At 58.1% G+C, this 17,018-nt stretch overlaps 2 protein-coding genes across 3 annotated transcripts; one reads left to right on the forward strand and one right to left on the reverse strand.

The window, feature by feature from the left end:
• Positions 1 to 200: 200 nt before the first annotated feature.
• On the forward strand, positions 201 to 8,227 carry NFKBIB (NFKB inhibitor beta). The gene is made up of 6 exons (XM_073321961.2): positions 201 to 764; positions 1,507 to 1,612; positions 2,499 to 2,727; positions 3,363 to 3,451; positions 3,573 to 3,806; positions 4,929 to 8,227. The coding sequence occupies exons 1-6, from the start codon at positions 367 to 369 to the stop codon at positions 4,974 to 4,976; spliced, it is 1,104 nt and encodes a 367-aa protein (XP_073178062.1). The 5' UTR covers positions 201 to 366; the 3' UTR covers positions 4,977 to 8,227.
• Positions 6,728 to 16,086, reverse strand: LOC140902176 (proteasome subunit alpha type-6). Of its 2 annotated transcripts, none has more exons than XM_073321962.2 (7): positions 15,931 to 16,086; positions 14,585 to 14,679; positions 12,544 to 12,625; positions 11,396 to 11,551; positions 10,785 to 10,960; positions 10,307 to 10,401; positions 6,728 to 10,222 (listed from the first exon to the last, which is right to left on the reverse strand). In XM_073321962.2, exons 1-7 carry the CDS (start codon positions 16,004 to 16,006, stop codon positions 10,165 to 10,167), a joined length of 738 nt encoding a protein of 245 aa, XP_073178063.2. In that variant the 5' UTR covers positions 16,007 to 16,086; the 3' UTR covers positions 6,728 to 10,164. The 2 variants fall into 2 exon arrangements, with proteins under 2 accessions (XP_073178063.2, XP_073178064.2); XM_073321963.2 differs by having other exon boundaries at positions 15,935 to 16,001.
• Between the last annotated feature and the right edge of the window lie 932 nt (positions 16,087 to 17,018).

The following is a 17,018-nucleotide window of genomic DNA, read 5'->3' on the forward strand; positions in this document are numbered from 1 at the left end:
CCCCGCGCCCCGCCCCCTTTTCCCAGCGCGCCCCGCGCCACAGGACCACAACTCCCAGCGCGCCCCCGCCCCCTTTTCCCAGCGCGCCCCGCGCCACAGGACTACAGCTCCCAGCGCGCCCCGCGCCACAGGACTACAGCTCCCAGCGCGCCCCGCGTGCCCCGCCCCCTTTTCCCCAGCGCGCCCCGCGGCCCAGGACCACAACTCCCAGCGCGCCCCGCGGCCGCCCGGCGGCGATTGGCTGGGGCGCGGGGAATTCCCCGGGCCCCGAAATCCCCTGCACGGGCGCAGCCTGAGCCAGCGGCGCCGGGCCGGGCATGGCGGCGGCGCCCCGCGAGCCGCAGCGTTAGGGCGGGTCCGGGAGCCATGGCGGCGCCGCAGCCGGCGGCCGCGCTCGGGGAGGCCAAGCGGCCGGAGGCGGGCGAGGACTGGTGCGACAGCGGCCTGGGCTCCCTGAGCGAGGGGCAGCTCAGCCAGATCCAGGACGGCCTGGGGGCCCCGCCGGAGAAGCCCCCCCCGGGCCCGGGCCCGGCCGCCGGCCCCCCCGAGGCCTGCGGGTCGGTCTCCGAGCGCCTGGACTCCGCCCTGGGCGAGGAGGAAGCCGGCTGGGGGGCGGCCGCGGGGCCGGAGCTGGGGGCGCTCGCCCGGGGCGTGGAGGCCGTGCGGCTCGGGGACCCCGCGGCCGGGCCCGGGGAGGCGCCCGCGGCGGCCCCCGGGGCCTGGCTGCGCCACGTCCTGGGCTTCGTGACCGAGGACGGGGATACGTAAGTGTCCGGGCGCCCCCGCTTTGTCCGCCGCGCCCCCCTCCGCGGCTTGGGGGGAGGGGGTGAAGCCCCCCGGCTTCGGGGCCGCCCCCCGGCTTCGGGGCCGCCCCCACACCGGCCAGGCCCCCTCCCGCCGCGCTCGGGGGCCCTCTCCCGGGAACGGCCCCGGCTGGGGCCTCGTGGTCCCCAGCCCCGTCTCCCCCACGGGTCCCCGGCCTGGGGGCGACGTTAAGGGGGGGGAAGCCAACTCCGGGAGAGCCGCTGGGCTGCAGCCCGGCTCGATGGGCCGTGAAAGTGCAGCATTGCGGGGGTCCGAGTCGTCGGCTCCCCCGGGTGCGCCTCGGTCCTGGCCCACAGCCAGCTCCCTGCTCTAGTTTCGGACTTCGGACACGCAGCTTTGTTGATGTGCTTCAGCCCTAAACCGCGTATTTCAGTGCTGTCTCCACTGACCCTGGCCCTCAATCCCTGGCCTCTCGGTCCCGGGAGGCTTTAGACGGCATCTGCAACTCGGTCACCCCTGGGAGCTTTTTCCGTTGCCTACGCTCCTACCAAGATTTGCCCTATGGCCTCCCTGCTATATCCCCAGCTCCTTGGTACGTGCTCGCTCTCTCTCTCGGCTGACTAAATCAATTCCTCGGCTTGCTAATCGCTTTGCTTCCCTTTCAGGTGCAGTATTTTCAGCCAGTTGCGCGGTACCGCTTTTTCATTTTGCTGGGAGTGGTGTCTGTTCTTCTCTCCCCAGAGCTCTCCACCTGGCTGTGATTCACGAACATGAGGCCTTTCTGGATTCTATCTTGCAGTACACGGCTGGGACGGAATACTTGGATCTGCAGAACGACCTGGGCCAGGTTGGGCCGAGACTGGAGCATTTTCTGTCTGTATCATCCTCCATTTTCCAGTGGGGAAACTGAGGCACGAGGGGGCAAATTGGCTTGCCCGAAGATTGCACAGCAAGTCGGGGGGCAGAACTCAGGAGTACTGGCTCCCAGTCTGGTCCCCGCATGATGCCACCTCCTTTATGGAATGCTTGGGGTGCTGGTTAGAAAATGAAACACAACCCCACGTTAAAAAACCCCTCGGCATCATAAATGACTTGTGGGAGCAGGGAAGAGTGTTACAGAGCACAACAATCTCTTTGGGGCAGGGACTGTTCCTAGCTTTGTGTTTGTACTGTAGCTAGCAGGATAGAGTCCCAAACTGATGGAGATGCTACTGCAAAATAAGTGTTAACAGGGGCTGACATCAAAACACATCTGCCCCTTTTGTGGCAGGGGGATGGGGAGCAAGCGTGGGGGTTTGACAGCAATGGACCAAAGCAGATACGGGGTCAGGGAAGGCTTTGTTTCAGGACATAAGCTGATCTGCACTCATCCTGGGGTCTTCGCTCATCCCAGGCAGATAAACTGACTTCCGTGCAGCTCCTCGTGCACAGGGAGGATACAACCTTGTCCGCTACTGCGCCCGAGTATTACAGGCGGCTTTTGTGAGAATAGTGGATTTACCCTGGCATCCTTGGCTAAAATTCCTGACCCTCTTGTGCAATTGGCTGCTGCCCTCCTGCCCAGAGGTGGCTGTTCCTGGGTTATAGGGTGCAAAGCTGTTTGGGAGAAGTTGGGGTGAAAACCACTGAAAGAAGTGATCTCTAGTGCTGTTGATGATGGTAGGCCAGGCCCCTTTTAGGGGAGATCTACCTTGAGCTTTCTCACCCCCTTCTCTCTCGCTGCCCTTCTCCAGACGGCACTGCACATCGCAGTCATTCTCGGCGCCTCCAACTTTGTCCGCAAGCTGATGGCAGCCGGGGCGGGGCTCTGCGTGCAGGAGAAAGCTGGCCACACCGCGCTGCACCTGGCATGCCGGGAGGGCTGCCAGGACTGCGCACAGTGGCTCCTGACATCGCTGAGTGGGTACAGGCCCTGCGAGGGGAATGATGCCTGCGCTCAGTTGGACTGCACCAATTATGATGGTATGGAGACTCTCGTCACCCACCTGGGAAATACACTGGGCCTGTTACACGTGGGACCTTTGTCATGAGCATTCTCACCCTCCTTCCCTTCCCCAGCCAATATGGAGCTGGCATAACAGCCTGGCACCAGCCCAGCTCCCGTGGCCAGAGCATGCTGCGCTCCAGCTATGCTCCGCTCCCTCCGAGCCTGCGGAGGGCCAAACGTAAGTTAGAGCAGTCCTGAGGCTTCTCTAACATACCCAAGAAAACACCAGAATTTGGCCATCACCAAAATGACTTCCATGCCCGTTTTCCCCAAGTGCAGAAATGGCTTAACTGAGAGAGAGAGGCCTGCCACTTTGGGGGTGACAAAAACCAAAAGGCAGCGTGCTGGATGGATACATAGTCTGTTGTGTAGCCTATAGTTAACCTGTGGAACTGCCTGCTGCCAGACATGACTGGAGCGAAGAAATCAATGAGACTGCTCCATAAAAGATCCCTCTAGTCTTGGTTCCCCCCCCTCAGCAGGGCAAACAATCCTCTCGTGCTGCCATGACAGCAGCCAGCTGGTCCACCAATAGGTTACTAGCTGGCCTGAGGGAGGCGGAAATCAACTTGTGGGGTTGACCAAAATTGTCCGCTCTTGGTTTCCACAGGTTACACGCCGCTGCATGTGGCTGTCCTGCGGAAGGACCTTGAAGTGGTCAAGCTCCTTGTGGGTGCCGGAGCCGATCTCAACAAGGCAGTTAGTACTGGGCGCTGGGGTGGATCGTCTATGGGGAGGGGTGGGAAGAGATCGGAAGGCTTTTACCCTTCCCCGAGTACTCCATAGCAGCCTCGCTGACTTGTCTGTCCACCGCTGGCAGGAGCTGAGCTGTGGCCGGAGTCCCCTCCACTTGGCAGTGGAGTCGCAGAGCGCGGAAGTGGTGGAGTGTCTGCTGCGTGCCGGAGCGGACCCGAGGGCCCGGATGTACGTCGGTTACACCCCCATCTATAGCGCCCTACACAGGCCCAACCAAAAGGTCTTGCAGCTGCTCCGGGAGTTCGGCTCGGAGGAGCCCGACTGGGATTCGGAGGAGAGCCTGGCTGAGAGCAGTGACGTGAGTGGGGTGGGGGTGCTGAATTAACACCAGGCCAAGCTTCACCCCTTGCAAGTGTGGCTCATCTCTGTCCTAGAGCAACCCCTCCCCCTGTAGGAGTGACGGGGGACTTGAGGCCTAGACAGCAGTACTGGAAAGCCATTCCCATTCTCTAGCCATGTAGCATCCCCCATGTGGAACGAATTGGCAGGTCTCAGCCTGGTTCCTAGTTCGCTCTGCCACTAACCAGCCCCCTCCTGGGTAAGCCTAGTGGACGCTGAAGATCAAACAGGACCCACAGAGACTGAACCCCCCTGCTTAGAGTGGGTCCCTTTAAAACACAGTGGGTGGGGAAGCTGGCATTGCGATTGGCAGCAGTGCAGACCAAAGGGGTCTTTCACCAGCAGGGGATTCTCTTTTCGAAGGGATTGAGTTCCTCGAGTCTCTGGTCTAGTTGGATTAACACAGACCAGGTTAAGGGGTGATTGTATCGGTTTGTAAGTACGTACATCACAGTGCTTGATTTGTAGTAAAAGAGGTGTGACTTTTTTTTTAACATTCATGACTGACCTGGCAAGCCCCGAGATGCCGGTGCTATGAATTGCCAAGCCTAAAGGTGCCAGGACTCGGCCCTAGCACAAATTAAGCACTGCTATGTGGGTATAAGAAATTTGACAGTAGATGATCCAGCGGTTGGAAATTGAAGCATTCAGACTTGTCTAGCTTCAGGATATTCAGGAGAGAAGGGCAAATTTTTAAGAGTAATTAGTCCTTAATTTTCCTAGAGCTGTGATGGATTCTCCATCACTGACAATGTTTTTAAATCAAAATTGGAGGTCTGTGTCTCTTCTCCCCCCCACCCCCATCTGCTGTTGTTCAAACAGCAATTAATTCAGGGCAGCTCCAGGGCCTGCATTTTACAGGAAGTCAGACTTGATCACAGTCGTCCCTTCTGGCCTTAGGATCTATGAGCCTAATACAAGAAGGGAAGAAACCTGAACACGGGGCATCGGCAGCAACAGCCAACTTTGTGTTTCAATCTGGCCCTCCCCACCTGCTGCATAACAGTCTCTAAACACGCCCATGCCCCCTTCGATCCCGCCATACCTCTCAGGTCATCAGTGAAGCTCTCCCGTTTTTCAGGAGGAATACGACGACATAGTCATCAACAGTGGACACTATAAGAACTGACGGGGCCGGGCCGGCATCCCCTGCAGCGTGAGCCGTTACCCATCGTGGCAGTGAACCTCTCCGTAAAAGACTCGTGTCCTGCTCTGCTGCTGTGGGAAGAAGTTTGGCAGTGGCTCAATCTCTCCATTCCCAGCTAGTTCCGACTATTTATCCAAAAGCTGCAGTTTCTGGCAACGCTCAGTGTAAAGCTCCCACTACTTGGAACCGGTAGCCGTGAGCCTTGATCTAATCCGTTTATTTCCCCCCCCTTTGTTCGTTTTCTTTTGTGTTTCTTAGCTGTCAGTTTATATTGAGTTATTTTGATTACGTTAAAATAAAAAAAAGGTATTTCGGCACCTGCTGCTCTTTGCAGTCGCAGCTGGGATGGACTGTCGGCAGGATTTCTCTGCTCGCTGTATCCTTTGCCCTGTCGAGCCATTCAAAGCGGGAGCGTCATCCCTATCCATGCAAGGGGTCCTGCTGGAGTCCACAGATGCTGTTCACATAACCAAGCAATTCGGGTCAGTGGGGAGCTGCACAGCACGTTGCATTTCCGGCTGGGTTTTAGCTGCCTTTCAAACGTCCTGGGCCTGTTTGCTTTTATCTTGAGCAGCACTGAGCACCGCCCAACTCCAGTTGGATTTAGTACTTGGGAACAGCTAAAAAGAATCTGACCCCATCTAAGCACCTAAATGAGGTGGATAGATTTTCACGAGCGCCATGCAGCCCTGGTCTCCTCCTGCAGCCGTAAGGCCGAGGGTCGGTGAGTGCTCTTGAAAATCTGAGCCTCTGCTAGCGTTTAGGATCTATCGGCCAAGACAGGGCAAGAGCTCCGGCGCAGGGTAGGTGGATTGAAACAGGCAGGGTGGGGGAGGAATTCACAGGAGGAGCAGATGAGAGATGAGGCTGGTGGAAAGAATGGGGGTGGGGTGTGTGATGAGCAGAGGGAGTGACAGAGTGAGGAAGAGGAGGGAAGAGAGGCCAAAGAGCAAGACCTTTTAGATCTCGAAGGTGGGGGTGAGAGATTGGAAAGAGTCAAGGTGTGTTTGGAGCTGTCTGATTTGGGTCAGACATGGAGAAGGAGGGACTGCGCCTGTGCCCTGTCTGGGGTAGGAACCGCGCATCTCTTGTACCTGTGCATAGGGTCCAAGATGCATCTGTGTCCAGAAGGGCCAATCTTGGCTTCTTAGCAGCTAGCCAGTACTGCAGGGTGGGACCGTCTTCATTCCTTTCCCTGAGGAGTCGGTTTTCTTCCTCGGTGCCCGCTGATTGGCTGTAAAGCCTTGTTCGTGCTATCCTCGGCGCTGGGTGTCAATGGGGTCTCTTGGAGCTGTGTGAGAAGCAGTTGTCCCATCCCGTAACGTTTTTAGAGATCAACAAATTTGCCTGCTCCAAATTTGAGCTGAAAACTCCCACCTCGGCCTTTCACGAGCGGAACGGCTGAAAATAATTTCAGTTGCGTTGTTATATTTTGATCGTTTTGTCGTCTGAATTTATTCATTTCAAAACCAAAAGTTGTTTTGATGACAAAACTGGAAACTGTCCTTGTTAAAACAGGACGTTTCACTGGTTTTAAACCCCCAGCCGCCCCCCAGTGTTTTGGATTGAGCAAGTCAGCCAAAGCAGCCCTGTTCACAAGCAGCTTTGGCTCTGACAAATTGATGTGGGTTTTTTTCCGGGGGGGAAAACCGGTTTGTCAAATTCCCAACTAGCTCTGATCTTTGTGTCTAACGTGATGGAGATGGGACCGCTGGGTGCTGTGCTGTCTGAAATGGCTTCTGTTTGCCAGGGGGGGAAGCGGGGGGTAATTTTGGAAGAGCTGCCCTAGGCAGACCTGGGACTTGATTTAGAAACTGGCTGCATGAGTTACAGATGGAATGGGGGGGGGTAGGTCTTACTAATAAACCATTTGTGGTTTGGAAAGGTGTGGGGAGAAAGGATCTAATTCTAAACAAAATCCTCCTTCAACGAGGCTGCTGTTTTCTCCTTTACGTTCTCATACGTCTTGTAAATGAAAACACAGGCCAAAATGTAAGGGGAGATTGGGGCTCTCTGTTTTTAGGGGGCCGGGGTTAATTCTCAAGCTCTGAGCACCTTAGCTGACCTCAATGTGATCTCAGTACCAGGAGGTGGGGGTGGGATAATGAGGTTCTGGGTGTGTCTTTGGGGGTGGGGGGGCCTAGAATCAGTAGCCTCCCTAGGAAGTAGGGTTGGATTTTTAGTTCACTTGCCCCAGTGCGAAGGACTGAGGGACCTGACTGTTAAGAGTCAATAATACTTTTCCCAGCTCGCAAGTGGACCAGGATTGAGCCCTCTAGGCCTCCGCACTTATTACTAAAGGGCTTGTCTAACACACAAGTTGTAGCACTTCAACACCTGGCTCTGTGCAGCAGGAGATAACCACGGAGGTCAGTCTCATTGTCCCCATTTTACAGATGGGGAAACAGATGCACAATGAGTTGGCCACGGTCACCCAACGGGCCCGTAGCCAAATTGGGAGTAGAACCCAGGTTCACCAAGTCCTCTGTGCACTAGATCACACTGCCTCTTTGTGTCTTTCTAGTTCAAGTTGTACAATCCCATCTGTGGGCATGCAGTTATATTGTCACAAAGGTGCTTTATTCCCCTCTGGGAAGGGGAATAGGCTGTCCCAATATAAGGCACCTTTCGACCAGTCTAACTGACCACACTAGCGGTTGTACTGTCTTGCTATCAATTTAAAAACAAAACAAAACAAAAAAAAACCCCCAAACCTGTCACCCCGCAAATGACCTAGTTCTACTGTTACAAACATTGCTGCGTGGATCAGGCCTCAAACCTGGCCTTCTTGGAATGGACAGACCGATGCCCAGCCCCACAGATGGGTTTTGATCCATTGGATGAGGGACACTTTTGTTCATGAGGCTCTTCCCAGGTTAGCTCCTGAAAACAACCTGGTCCCTGGCTCATTCTTCTCGAACACCACACTGAAGAGGCTGGCTGAAGAAACTCGGCAGAAGGGAAATGGCTTTCTCTATGTAAGCATTGTCTCTTCATTTCCCCAGCTGGTTCTGTGTCTAAAGACCCAGATACCACATCACTCTCATCCAGTGCGTGTGGGTTTTAAGCTATGTTGTGAGTTTTGTGGGAGCTGTCGTTCAACTTTATACGGTTCTGTGTCTGTGTGTTCTTTCTCCCCACCAGTCTTTGCTTTTGCTGGATCCCGCTCTCTGTATCGTGTATGTTCTTGACCAGTGATGGGGGATGAGATTAAAGCTACTGCTTGAACTATACAGCGTGTCCGGTGTTCATGTGGCGGGCAGGGCGTTTGGACAGAGGACTGGACTCGCTGCATCACCGCCATAGTCCATCTCTAATAATACCCGGTTCTTACATAGCACATCCCATCCATAGAGCTCAAAGTGCTGCACAAAGGAGGTAAGCAGCATTTTCTCCCCATTTTACAGACAGGAAAACTGAGGCACAGAAAGGGGAAGTGACTTGCCCGAGGTCATAAACCAGGCCAGTGGCAGAGCTGGGCCTGGAACCCCTGGCTCCTGAGGTCCAGCCCAGCAGTCTACCCACTAGGCCATGCGTGCCTGATCGAGTCCTGCATGCTGCCCCCCACACAGTGCGTGCTTCCCTCTCCGGAGTTCTGACTTCGCTACCTTTTCAGTTTCCTCAAATACTTCCTTTGTTCTTGTGTTGGGAGAAGAGATGCTCCCGATCTCTGTGTCCAGGAATCTCACTGCTAGCATTGTGCCCTACTTTGGCCTTGTCTACACCCAGGGCGCCCCAGCTGCTGCAGGGGAGATTATTATGCGTAGCCAGAAGCAGTTTTTCTGCTGCTGTAGTTAATCTGGGTGGTGGTCGCTGGGTCAACAGAAGAATTCTTCCAGCCACCTAGCTGTGTCTGGGCCAGGCACTCAATTTTTCACACCTCTGCACACGTGACCCACGTGGCATTGACGGGCAGAGCTATTGTAGCCGAAGCTAGTCCGGTAGCGTTTGACTTTGCGGGTGGAGTAACTATTCTGCCGTAGAGCCACTCATTCCAGGATCGAGTATCCAAAGTGGGCTGTGATATTGAAATAGCTACGCCAGCCCGTTTTTACCTCCTAAATCCTTCAAAGCCCCTGGAATGTATCTAACAACTAGGCTTTATGTTGGCTCTGCCTAGGGTGACGTCAGCTTATTAGCTCTTACAGAGCGCTGTGTTTTCCAAGCACACAGAATCCGAGACGTGTCGGGCTGGAAGGGACCTTGGGTGGCCGTCTAGTCCAGTCCCCGGCCCGCAGGCAGGAGCAAGTCCAACCTGTCCTTAAAACCCTCCAGTGATGGGGATCCCACAACCTCCCTGGGACGCCTGTTCCAGAGCTTCACTCCCCGGAGCGTTGGAAAGTTTGTCCTGATATCTCACCTCAATCTCCCTTGCTGCAGATTAAGCCCATTACAGCTTGTCCTCCCACCCAGTTTTGATTTAAAAAGTGCCACTGGTGGACAGCCCTTCGTAGATTGTTCCAAGTGTTAACTATCCTCTCTGTGAAAAATTTACACCTTGTTTCCAGTCTGAATTTCTCTAGCTTCAATTTCCAGCCATTGGATCGTGTTAGACCTTCCTCTGCTAGACCGAAGAGTCCAGTATTAAATGTTTGTTCCCCATGGAGGTACTGATAGCCTGGATCCACTTACCTCTTCACCTTCTCTTTGTTAAGCTAAAGAGATTGTTCTGAGTCTGTCACTTCAAGGCAGGTTTTCTAATCCTTTAATCATTTTTGTGGCTCTTCTCTGACCCCTCTCCAATTTATCAATGTCCTCCTTGAGTTGTGAGCACTAGCACTGGACACAGTATTTGGTTTTACGAGGCTTGCTGCTGCTGCGAAGACTTATGCCCTGGCTTAATGTTACACACATCCCATAAAGATTAAGCATGTGCTCTGTCTAAATGCACCTTTTTCCATAACACAGACAAGGCCTGACCGAGAGAGAGAAACAGAGAAATCTCATGCTTCAGGCCATCAGCGGTCACAGGGGTCAGGAAGGAACTGGACTAGGAGGGTTCTTAATTAAACATTTTAAAAAGCACTGCAGGCTATCATGACATTAGCCCTGTTGTAAGTGGATTACTGTGGGGGAATCTACATGTTAATGTGATAACTAAGATCCAGGCTTTCGAGGGGTCCCTTTCAGAAGCAGTTTCTTGTCCTGAAGGATTCGGTGGTCATTGAGGTTATTCCCGTTCTGCGATGGTGACCAGGTGACGCTCGATCTCATCCTCGCTCAGTGTCCTGCAAGCCACCAAGACAGGGTGTTGTTAATTCGAGACTGCTCTGGAAATGGGCGGGAGGAACTTGTAAGCCAAGAAGTCTTACCGGAATTGGGGATGCTCTGATGTTACTATCCCCACTTCAATCTCACTGGCCTTGAAGTCTGTGGAGAGGACCGTCGATAAGCAAGTAATTGCCAACTGTCAGCCAAGGAAGAAAAGGAAAAGACTTTTTCTACTTTGCATGTGGTTGACCTGTGGAACTCCCTGCTCCAAGATATTACCGAGACAAATAACATAGGTCCTGATTCTTCCACTCTATGACCTGTGCTAGTTTTTTAAATGGGACGTGACACCCCTGGAGAGTAGAATTCAAAACTTTCACCAGACAAGTCACTGCTGAAGGGAGTGTTGCATTGTGGGATTGTTAGTGGAGGACTGCGTATACGTTCTAGCACCAGACTGATAGATCTATACCAGCACAGGGCTCACGTTGCTCCAGGAAGGGGATACACTCACCCAGTCATGTACGGTTGTGTGGTAACACACACAATGCACAGGCATGCATGGAGACACACACTGACCTCTACAGGATCCACAGGTGAGCCCTGTTTCTTCTTCAAGGTCTTCTCCAGGAAGCTGTTCGCTTCGGTCTGCTTCACCCCAGCAGTGGTCGCTTTATAGCCACAGTAGTAACCCGCTGGGTCGCATTTGAACAGCTGGGGCCCCAGTTCCTGGTCGATCCCGATCAGGATCATACCTGCTGCCAGAAGCGGGAAGGGAGGGTTCATGGGAAGGGGCGGGCTCCTGTGTCTCGAACCGTCCGAACCAGGGGCATTTAGAGCCAGAGTGTGAAGGGGCCCTAAAGGAATAGTCAGTGGCGGTGTTGGGGGAGCTCCTAGGGGACCACCGGGGTCCTCGGGGAGGTGAAAGGGGGGAGGGGGCATTTAGAGAAGGGGAAGAAGTTGGAGGGTTTGCTGGGGCAGCCATGCGGGGGTTAGCAATTAAGGGAGGGCTGAGTTAAGGGTGGGGGGGTCTGGGGTTATGGGGCAGGCTGTGAGTGGGGTAGGGGATGGGGGTGATCAGTGATTGAGCAGGGCTAAGTGGGGAACAGATGGAGGCTGGGTAAAGGAGAGGGGTGACTCTGGGTGAGTCCATGGTGGGGGGGGCCTCTCCCCTGCCCCCCATCACTCACAGCAGCCCAGGGGTCTCATCTCGGCGTTCTGCGTGTAGACCTGGGAGATGTCAGCCATGCGCCTGCACAGCATCGCCACCGGGATCTCGTAGCCCTTCTTGTACTTCCACTTGGCAGCCTCGTGCCGGGCGCGCTGCACCTGGGACCGGCCGTCGGCTGGGCGGGGAAAGGAGCCCCCGTCAAACGAGGCACAAGCAGGACGTGTGTGTGTCACCCTCCCTGCCGCCCCAGGCTGGAGGGTCTAAGTCCTGCTCTGTGTGTGTCTGTCCCCACCGCTAGAGGGAATCAGAGCTGTGTCATTCAATGAGTCCGTTGCTTTCTGCGGGCCAAACAGCTCACAAACAGGATAAAAGCCCTAATACTGCTACACCCAAGAGTCGTCCCCTTAGAGCCTGGCCGCTGCGGAGCTGGAGGACCAGGGTTCTGACCCCTGGCCGGCTCCCAAGGACGCGTGGGGCGAGTCACTCCCTCTCTCGCGGCCTCAGTTTTCCCATCTGTACAACAGGGATAATCACCCTGCCTGTGGCTATTTAGAGAGTGAACTCCTTGGGGCAGGGACTATAATGTGCTCTTGTCTGGGCAGCGCCCATCATAACAGGGGCCCTGATCTCAGTGTGTGTGTGTGTGGGGGGGGGGTCTGGGCAGCGCCCGGCAAATGGGGCCCCTGATCTCGGTTGTGGGGAGGATCTAGGCAGCACTACATGGGCCCTGATCTCGACGGGGGCCCACAACAGGGGCCTCGATCTCAGCTTGTGGCCCCTAGGCGCTGCCGTAATACCGTGCATTTGAGATCTCAGTGCATCCAGGCTAGTGTGTTTCTAGAGGAGAAAAACTTGCCGGCCAGCCTGACGAGATCACCCCACGTACCTTGCTCTCTAGATCAGGACTTTGGGGCAGCCAGTGTAAGCGTCTCCGGGTCAGATCTAGATCTGGTTTCAGGCCGCCACATGGGAGGATGTGGGGGATTGAACCAGCGAACTCCAGAGCGAGAAGGTGGAGGGGCAGGGCCCAGGCCCTGTTCCGGGGGCGGTCTCAGACTCGTACCCCGCATGGACGGGCGCAGAGCAGGAGTCCCCAGGAATTGCTAACGCCAGGTCAGGATTCATCCCCTGGGAGGGAACCAGAGCCCGCCCCTGGCCCCGGCTTACCACTCATGCCGGTCATGGCACAGCCGATGGTCTCCGTCAAGCGATACAGGTTGGTGACCGTGCTGGGATCCAGGAGCTTATCCTAGGGGTGGGAGTAAAGACACCAAGGCCAGGTGATTTCCCAGCAGGCCGCCCCGGCCCGTCACCTGCTGCCCCGGGGGTCAGGCTGGAGGGCGGTTGCCCTGGGGCCCAGGTGGAAATCACCCCTGCATCCTACGGCTGGACCTGCTCATCCCTGGGCTTTATGTGCCGAGCCGGGTGGGGAGCCTCCAAAGAAACCCGGCAGGGAGCGGGGGGGGGGCAGTCAGTGCTGGCCCCAGTGTGATGCTAGGGGGCGCTGTGCTGCAGTGAGCTGGGCAGGGGGCGCTCTCCCCACCCAGTCTGTGCTGACCCCAATGAGGCGCTAGGGGGCGCTGTGCGGCAGGGAGCCGGGCAGGAGGCTCAGCAGGGGGCGCTCTCCCCACCCAGTCTGTGCTGACCCCAATGAGGCGCTAGGGGGCGCTGTGCAGCAGGGAGCCGGGCAGGGGGCTCAGCAGGGGGCGCTCTCCCCACCCAGTCTGTGCTGACCCCAATGAGGCGCTAGGGGGCGCTGTGCAGCAGGGAGCCGGGCAGGGGGCTCAGCGGGGGGCGCTCTCCCCGCCCAGTCTGTGCTGACCCCAGTGTGGCACTAGGGGGCGCTGTGCGGCAGGGAGCCGGGCAGGAGGCTCAGCAGGGGGTGCTCTCCCCGCCCAGTCTGTGCTGACCCCAGTGTGGCACTAGGGGGCGCTGTGCGGCAGGGAGCCGGGCAGGAGGCTCAGCAGGGGGTGCTCTCCCCACCCAGTCTGTGCTGACCCCAATGAGGCGCTAGGGGGCGCTGTGCAGCAGGGAGCCGGGCAGGGGGCTCAGCAGGGGGCGCTCTCCCCACCCAGTCTGTGCTGACCCCAATGAGGCGCTAGGGGGCGCTGTGCGGCAGGGAGCCGGGCAGGAGGCTCAGCAGGGGGCGCTCTCCCCACCCAGTCTGTGCTGACCCCAATGAGGCGCTAGGGGGCGCTGTGCAGCAGGGAGCCGGGCAGGGGGCTCAGCAGGGGGCGCTCTCCCCACCCAGTCTGTGCTGACCCCAATGAGGCGCTAGGGGGCGCTGTGCAGCAGGGAGCCGGGCAGGGGGCTCAGCGGGGGGCGCTCTCCCCGCCCAGTCTGTGCTGACCCCAGTGTGGCACTAGGGGGCGCTGTGCGGCAGGGAGCCGGGCAGGAGGCTCAGCAGGGGGTGCTCTCCCCGCCCAGTCTGTGCTGACCCCAGTGTGGCACTAGGGGGCGCTGTGCGGCAGGGAGCCGGGCAGGAGGCTCAGCAGGGGGTGCTCTCCCCGCCCAGTCTGTGCTGACCCCAGTGTGGCACTAGGGGGCGCTGTGCGGCAGGGAGCCGGGCAGGAGGCTCAGCAGGGGGTGCTCTCCCCGCCCAGTCTGTGCTGACCCCAATGAGGTGCTAGGGGGCGCTGTGCGGCAGGGAGCCGGGCAGGGGGCTCAGCAGGGGGCGCTCTCCCTGCCCAGTCTGTGCTGACCCCAATGAGGTGCTAGGGGGCGCTGTGCAGCAGGGAGCCGGGCAGGGGGCTCAGCGGGGGGCGCTCTCCCCGCCCAGTCTGTGCTGACCCCCGTGTGGCACTAGGGGGCGCTGTGCAGCAGGGAGCCGGGCAGGGGGCTCAGCAGGGGGCGCTCTCCCCACCCAGTCTGTGCTGACCCCAATGAGGCGCTAGGGGGCGCTGTGATCCAGCAGTGGACGCTTTCTCCCCACAGCACTCACAGCCCCCCCGCCCCCCCCCCCCCAAAAGCTGGTTGTCGCACATGATGTGCGAGAGCCGAGGTATGAGCCTTGGGGTCCTGGCCCAACTCCAGCTCTTGCGCCCGTGTTCTTTCTCCCCTAAGGCTCCCCACACGGCGGGTTCAGCTGGCACAAGGACCGGGGCCGCCAGCAAAGAGCCAAGGCTGCCCTTGTTAATGCAGGGCACCATGGGCCCGCCTGACCCCACCCCCCGATCTCCGGCCTCTCCCCCACACGCTGGGCTCCTACCGGTACTTTTTTCTGGGTGACCATGGCCACAGAGTCCTCCCCCCTCACGGCCACGGTGGTCAGCCCCCCCTGGCTGATGGCTTTGAAGGCATATTCTGCAACCAGAGACAGCAATCGGTAAATGGAAGAAGAGAGAGGGAGGTGTGGGGGTGATGGCATTTCTCAAGGGCTTTCCATCAGGGCTTCACAGACAAAAACCTGCATGCTGCTGCATGGGGAAACTGAGGCACACTGGGGGGAGGGGAGGGACTTGCCTGAGGCCATGCTGCAAATCAGTATGATGTTGGGAATGGAGCCCAGGAGTCCTGATTCCCAGCCCTGCCCCAGTCCTAATCCACTCTAGATCCACCCCCCTCCCCTCCCAGACCCAGGCATGGAACCCAGGAGTCCTGACTCCTAATTCCCCAGCTCTAACCACTAGACCGGGGTGGGCAAACTTTTTGGCCTGAGGGCCACATCTGGGAATAGAAATTGTATGGGGAGCCATGAATGCTCACAGAATTGGGGTTGGGGTGAGGGAGGGGGCTCTGGGCTGGGGGAGTAGGGTGCGTGGGGAGTGAGGGGGGGATGAGGGTTCCGGCTGGGGATGAGGGGTTTGGGGTGTAGGAGGGTGCTCTGGGCTGGGACCGAGGGGTTTGGAGGGCTGGGGCAGGGGGTTGGGGTGTGGGGAGAAGCTCAGGGGTGCAGGCTCTGGGTGGTGCACTGCCCTGTCCGCAGGCGTCCCATCCCCCCCCCGCTGCAGCTCCCATTGGAGCGCCGGAGGGGGCCATTGGAGCACGTAGGAGCCGGAGGGGGGCCATGCCGCTGCTTCCTGGAGCCGCGTGGAGTGATCCCCAACCCTGCTCCTGGGCTGGAGCGCCGGAGCAGGGCAAGCCCCAGACCCTGCTCCGCAGTGGGAGCTCGAGGGCCGGCTTAAACGGCCGCGGGCCATAGTTTGCCCACCTCTGCACTAGCCCCTGCTGCTTCTCAGAACCAGGACCAGCACCCAGGATTTCTGACACCAACCCTGTACTCTAGTTGCTGGACCCTACTCCCCTCCCAGATCAGGGGACAGAACCCAGGAGTCCTGGCTCCCAGCCCCCCCCCCCCCGCGCTCTAACCACTAGACCCTGCTCCCCTCCCAGATCAGGGGACAGAACCCAGGAGTCCTGGCTCCCAGCCCCCCCCCCCCGCTCTAACCACTAGACCCTGCTCCCCTCCCAGAGCAGGGGACAGAACCCAGGAGTCCTGTTGATTATTCCAGGCCCCATGCTTGGGAGCGAGGGCGCCAATCCCGCTCTGGCTTCAATCCCAAGGGATGAGAAACGTGCGAACCCCCCACCCCAGACAGCACCCTACAGACTGACCCACTTGGTAGAGACGCCCCTCGGGGGAGAAAATGGTGATGTGGCGATCGAAGCCGGCGCTGGACCCACGGGACATTTTGCCGTCCGCCCGGGGGCAGCGGGAGGGAGACAGGCAGACAGGGCCCTCTGCAGAGAAACGGACACTCGCCTCTTTCCCTTTCACTTTCAGTTCACCAGTGGAAAGTACCTGCTGGGAAAGGCTGCGTTAATTGGGCAGAACTGGATGCTGCAGAGGGGGTGCTGGGAAAATATGGGGGGGGTGATCACTGGGGTTGGGGAGTGCAGGGCAGTCAGGAGGGGGTCAGGTTGGGGGCTCACTGGGATGAGGGTGCAGAGCAGCCCAGGGGGTTCAGTTTGGGGTGGCAGGGCAGCAGCAGGGAACCATCCTGCCCTGGCATCTGTCACATTTCTGGGCAAACTGCACCTCCATTTCCCACGTCGGGGGCTCCTCGGCCATCACCTCTCTTGGGCAGAGCCCTGCAGCTCTCCCCCTGCTGACCGGGGTGTTCCCAGGCTCCGCAGCTCCCTGCCCGGTGCTGGCAATCGCCCAGTGAGCCAGACGGCCTCAACGAGCCAACGGCCACGCTGAGCTCCCTCCTCCGGGGCTCCGGGCCGCGGAACGGCCCCTGCTTTTATTCCGCAGGTCACAGCATGACGGAGAAACCATGTAAACCTACACGCGGGCTAAAAAGCTCCCCGGAGATCCACCCAGCTCCAGCCTCACGTCCATCCTTCCAACCCTTCCCTACAGATTGGAGGCCCCCCTGCGGCTCACGATCCGGTGTGTTGCAGGATCAGAAAGCAGGTCCCAGATCAGGTTAAACCCGGGCAATTTAGCCAAGAATCCTTTCTTTGTTTGCTGCTCTCTGGGGAACCCAGTTTGAACCAGTATATGCAAGCCTCCCCAGCGGGGGGTACCTCTCTGGAGTGAATCTGCCTGATCCCCCATAGTCCTTAGCGGGCTCTGGTCACCTTCTCCCATGGCACTACAGACCATCCCTGGCCCCCCAATCATACAGAAACCTAAGACAGGGAGATCTCCCCAAGACAGTGCAGGGAATTGCCATGGCTGTCACAGCCCCCCCAAA

Source organism: Lepidochelys kempii, chromosome 23 (assembly GCF_965140285.1).
Source record: "Lepidochelys kempii isolate rLepKem1 chromosome 23, rLepKem1.hap1, whole genome shotgun sequence".
Taxonomy (NCBI): domain Eukaryota; kingdom Metazoa; phylum Chordata; order Testudines; family Cheloniidae; genus Lepidochelys; species Lepidochelys kempii.

Coding starts and splice junctions, on each gene's coding strand:
- NFKBIB (XM_073321961.2), top strand. CDS start 367: ATGGCGGCGCCGCAGCCGGCGGCCGCGCTCGGGGAGGCCAAGCGGCCG. Junction 1,613..2,498: donor TGCAGAACGACCTGGGCCAG/GTTGGGCCGAGA, acceptor GCCCTTCTCCAG/ACGGCACTGCACATCGCAGT. Junction 3,807..4,928: donor GCCTGGCTGAGAGCAGTGAC/GTGAGTGGGGTG, acceptor CCCGTTTTTCAG/GAGGAATACGACGACATAGT.
- LOC140902176 (XM_073321962.2), bottom strand. CDS start 16,006: ATGTCCCGTGGGTCCAGCGCCGGCTTCGATCGCCACATCACCATTTTC. Junction 14,680..15,930: donor GGGGCGTCTCTACCAAGTGG/GTCAGTCTGTAG, acceptor CTCTGGTTGCAG/AATATGCCTTCAAAGCCATC. Junction 10,961..11,395: donor GATGAGACCCCTGGGCTGCT/GTGAGTGATGGG, acceptor TTCTGGCAGCAG/GTATGATCCTGATCGGGATC.